The sequence below is a fragment of the Pocillopora damicornis genome, chromosome 6, assembly GCF_964200805.1.
Source record: "Pocillopora damicornis chromosome 6, jaPocDami1.2, whole genome shotgun sequence".
Classification (NCBI taxonomy): domain Eukaryota; kingdom Metazoa; phylum Cnidaria; class Anthozoa; order Scleractinia; family Pocilloporidae; genus Pocillopora; species Pocillopora damicornis.
Window position 1 is genome coordinate 4,059,641 of NC_142675.1, and position 5,149 is coordinate 4,064,789.

General features: G+C 38.4%; 1 protein-coding gene across 1 annotated transcript; it reads left to right on the plus strand.

The window, feature by feature from the left end:
• The first annotated feature begins 83 nt into the window (after window positions 1–83).
• On the plus strand, window positions 84–4,493 carry LOC113671621 (uncharacterized). Its single transcript, XM_027187866.2, has 4 exons — window positions 84–570; window positions 2,188–2,337; window positions 2,809–2,929; window positions 3,780–4,493. The coding sequence occupies exons 1-4, from the start codon at window positions 501–503 to the stop codon at window positions 4,144–4,146; spliced, it is 708 nt and encodes a 235-aa protein (XP_027043667.2). The 5' UTR covers window positions 84–500; the 3' UTR covers window positions 4,147–4,493.
• The last annotated feature ends 656 nt before the right edge of the window (window positions 4,494–5,149 follow it).

Sequence of the window (5,149 nt, forward strand, 5' to 3'; positions counted from 1 at the left end):
ACACTCGAAATATATTTAAAAATACAAGCATTTCCGCGGTCGAATAGGGAAACAAGAGAGTGAGGTCATGCCTTAATAAAATTGCTGCTGTTTCACTTTCATTGGATAACTGCTGCATGCCTCTGGCAAAAATTTGTTCTCTTTGTTTTTTTTTTCTCTCCAACAGAGGCTATTTCTGACGGCTATGACGAAAGCAATCGTTTGGAAAATAATAGTCATTTAGAGTCTACTCAAACACGCGACATTCGTAAATTTAATTTCGAGCATCGAAACTCCGTAGGAACCACGTAATTATGATACTCAGAGGTCTTTAGTTTGCTGTAGAAAGGTATTCTCTTTCAATCCGGCCACAAACCAGCCTTTGTTTTCTGGCGTTTGTTTACGACTTATACCTGCAAATTAAGAGGCTTTTACAACTTTTGGCTCCGAATGGTGACATTTTGAAGGATTCTGCGGTTGAAAAAGGAAAAAGTTTCAAAAGGATTTGGTTTACAGCAAAGATGGCATTTGTTTCAACCAGAGTATGCTTTGTAGCTGTTTTCCAAATAATATTTCCTTTCCACGACGTAGGTGAGTGCGTCAAACTGCCGTTGCTGTAGTAAATTTATTTATCTTTTCAATTAGAGAGCTTTCAAGTAAGATCTCCCTTGTATATGCATCGAAGGAAGTTAACATTTTCGGGTTAGAGCATGGTTAGCAACACAAAATACTCCTAAATGGAATATTGCTGCTATATGTTTAATCAAGCGTGTGCTCTAGTCGGTGGTTTCTGTCCTTAAATGCATCACACGCCGTTTCTGAAGCTATTTAGGATATATGTAATGTATTTTGGCTACCTTGGAAACTGTTACTCACTGACAATCAGTTCGTCAAAATGTTATTCGCGCCTATCATTTGGCAAATTAGCGTTAGCAGACGTTAAATAATCTTTCAAAGGTTATTATTAATACAGCAGTAAGGTTTCGTTTCCCGCAACAAACTGTTTATACTTCCTCGCATTGAAAAATAAAAATTTCAGTTTATACGAAGAACAAGTAAACAAATATACCCATTTTGATTAATAATTTATTTTCAAGTGTCATCCATTTCGATTTTGTTCACGGCAATTGCATGTTTTGGTGGAATATTCATGATTACCAACACTCCAACTGGAAGAATTGAAGCGTAGCATGAATTGTGTTGTATTCAAGGGTTTTTTTCCCTCCAAATTTCGAAATTCTTGAACTCTAATCAATATCTCCCGAAATTAAGACAGTAATTTAGCAAGTGAATTTTAGAGAGCTTTGCGAAAGCAAACTGAATTGAGAACCCCGGTACAGATTCATTTCGTCTTTTTACTAAAAAGATCTAGAGGATTCCACTAAAGCTATCCTATGGCGTTTTACAATGATTTATCGAAAGCTTTCAATCTTTTGAATACTCAAAGTGCAATGAATTTAATAGGACTCTCAGAACACCTGTTGGGAACGAGACGATGAAGTCATTCTGAAACCTCTGTAGTTGTTCAAACACTACTGTTCCTAGCCAACCGGTAACCCACCAAAGGCTTCCTAGTCCTGGAATTAAGTGTATTTTAAAAATTACCTTACGATGCATTCATATGCTTCTCACAGTCCCTTCTGTCTGCTACATGGTCTTTGAAAACTATGCCTATCAGCAAATCTGCAGATGTTTTAATAGACCCTCAAGTAGGTCTTAAAAGTTATTTCAAATGATGAATAAATTAAAAAATTGCATGATATTGAGAAGCTGCTGAACTAAACTCAGTTTTTAAAGTCGATAATTTAAAAGGAAGAAGAAAATGTGGTGAATTAAATTTCACGTCTACCAGCGAATGGTTCTTTAAAGAGGCTGCTTAATCAATTTAAAGTGTCAAGGAAAGCAAAATTTGTTCACTCTCACAACTTTTGGGTATAGCTAGCCAATTAAAATAAAATTCGGATCAAATTTATGTGCTCTTGTTTTTACTCTCATGGCGCATGCGTCATTTATTACTGGTTCATCTTCAATTCTTAATTAAGCGTATTTGACTGATATAATCGAAGATAAGGTTAAAAATCTCAAACCTGCTGATTTCAATTCTTGTCGGTCAGATTTGACCAGATATATCATTTATGCAACGCTCAGTGCTCGATCAAGGAAGTGCACAATTTTCTGTTAACAGAGTGACTTTTTGTTATCCTACAGTTGGGCAGTCTGTGAGTAACTGGGGTCCCTGGGGCAAATGCTCTAAGTCCTGTGATGGTGAACAAACGAGGACTCGTACATGTACATCCTCATCTGATTGTGAACAAAGATTGGAAGATAGAAGAGAATGCAGCTCTTCATCTTGTTTTAGTAAGTGATTGTTGTAAAATTTCCTTTACTTACTTTTCTTACATAATTGTACTTAGTCTAAATCTTAAATGTGCAGCTTTTATAATTTTATGACTGAGGACGTGGCAAAATAAATAAATAAATAAGTAAACGAAGACGTGATGGGCAGTACAATTCTTAACCGCCCTCTGCAAAACAACAACTTGAAATTACCAAAATTTACGTGGTTTGATAACAAAGACCCGACGGCAAACTGTTTGAGTTTCCACTAAAAACTCAATGCTGCTCAGGTGTGGCTCCGTAAGAGATGATATAAAACATCCAGGCATGCACGAAATTCTAAATAAAAAAGAATGAATTCCATTTTTTTAACGACGTCTTCCTCGGCCTTACAGTCGTGACTGCTTAAGGTCCCTAATAATAAATGAGAAACGACTATCCTAAGAAGTCCTTTAGTAAAGCAGCACCTTACAGTTATTTCTCTTTATCTAGGTTTGGAAATGATTTTATCGTTGGCGTTGATTTGCGCCGCCATTGTTGCGGTAATCATTGTAATTTTTGTGATTCTCTTTAAAATCAAAATGGAAAAGTCCAGAATGAAAGATGAAGAAAGGTGAGTCGAAAGGGTCACTCATTTGCCTCACAACTATTACCCATGCGGTCGCCATTTTAGATAAAGTAGATTTTTGTTCACGCGAAGCATTTCTCCCTTTTCGAGATCAATAATAGAATGGTGAACAGGTTTAGTCTAGCTGGGAGACTGGAGCCGAAGCAGTCCATTCTATAAATTGATGGTCTAGCAACCTCCTGGTAGCAAGCCTCTTGATTAGTAGGAGGCTTGGTACACAAGCATCATGTGGAAGTGGGTTTGATAGCTCGTGATTGAAATCTCATTTCATCAAAAGAGAACAGTGAAAGAGGCTAAAGGTAATTCGGAGATGGCTTGTTGAAAGAGTTTACTTGAGAGAGGCATTGTTGGATTGCAAAACGTCTTTCAATAGTTGAAACCAGTAGTTTAGGCTTCCGAAAAAAAAAAACTGAATCAAGGCCTGATAACAAGACATAACCCCCAAACAGATAAGTAAGTTGCACCGAAACTCTCTTTATTTACGACCGTCTAACAACAAAAAGACACTTACCTTTGGGCTTCTCTTGTATCCGCATCCGACCGTTTGACTGTTAAAACCACTAAGCCGTGTAAGGTCTGGGTATGGGACTTTTTTTGAACAAGATAGCCTACGTGTAGCTGTACCCTCCCCCCCAAGGTGAAATGGAAGCGAGGTAACCTCGCCTTCGTTTTTACCTGGGGGGGGGGGGGGGAGGAGGTACGGCTACAGGTAAGCTATGAACAAAACTTTGTCTCGTGCCCAGATCCCGTGTAGCTAAATGTAGCAAAAGTTGCCTTAATTAGCTGCAGATTTTAAACGTTGAATTTGAATTATCCTTTCGTCCCATTTCTTCAGCAACATATCTAAAGCTATCGAAAGAATGTACGACAACTCAATTAGTACCCATAGTTCTACCATTCGTCACATGCCATCAGTCGAAAGCTTCCCCGAACCTCTCCCGGAACCCGAGGAGACTGGACTTGACGACTTCGTTTTCGACACTGAAAGCCTGAATGAGAGCATCAGAGAAGTTAGCTGCTCTTTTGGCGCAGACGAGGAGTTTCAGCCTAAAGAGCAGCCAAAGAATGAAAAAAGAATGTCTCTTAAGGTTGTGTCCGTAACAGAGACACAAATCATAGACAGAGACCAGGATCTTGTCTCTCAGGAACCTCAACCCGTTTATGCTGTAGTAGTTAAACCTCCAAATGATGTCAAGCTGTAGCAAGAGGAAATGATTTTTCATAACTATCGTTATTTTTTTTATCTGTCATGCAAAAGTTTAGTTTCAACACCAAAGCAGTATTGTCAGTGTAATACCTAATGGATTGTATGAGAAGTATATAATACCTTACGGGTTGCGTGACAGGCATGGTCTTTGGCCTTACAGTACAGAAGGATTTATAAATAGCTTGCGTGACTTTGTGACAAATACTTACACCTAGCGTTCGTGTGAATTTAGGAGTCTTATTTTCTAAATCGTTGTGATGACAAAGAATTCAGTACATTTCAATTCGAAAAAAAATAGCAAAAAGTAAGTCAAATAAAGGTTGGTTATTTTTAGAGTAAAAATTGCCCTTTGCATATTCAACGGAAAATTGGAAATCAGATCTGCTTCATTCAGGCAATACAGAAACCCCGGGAAAGCCATGTAGCCATTCAAGCGTCGTAGAGCCGGGGGTGGGATGGGGGTTGGATTGAAGTTTGGATGGCATTGTGTGGCAGAATACATAACACTTTGCCCCTGTTTCGAAAAAAATCTTCTCATTTTAATACCGTGAAATTATCGGAGATTCTTGTCTTTCATCCTCATCTGGCCACATGCACATATTCAGAAAGAATATATTTTCGAGAAGAATTTTCATCCCCTGAAATGAAGACTGTGATCGCTGATGCTTGTGCCGTATATCTTAGGAGCTTGTAGTCAAGAAAGATGTTATTTTGAAAATTAGAAATAGTGAAGTTGCACATCCTGTTTAAGATTCAAGAACTCGAAAACCATACCACATTTGCTGACACAAACTCAACCAAAAAAGGGCTGGAGTGCCCCTCAGGGCATGCAGGCCGCCAACCTGACTGTGAACATGTTTCTTTCATAAATTTCCTGTTTTGTACCGTGCCACAGTTTACAGACTTAAATGGAGGGTTCTGGTACGCCAATATTTTCTTTTTTCTAATTCTGATTGGCTGAGACAGTTTCCTTATGGCCTTGAGACTCGTCTTGCTCT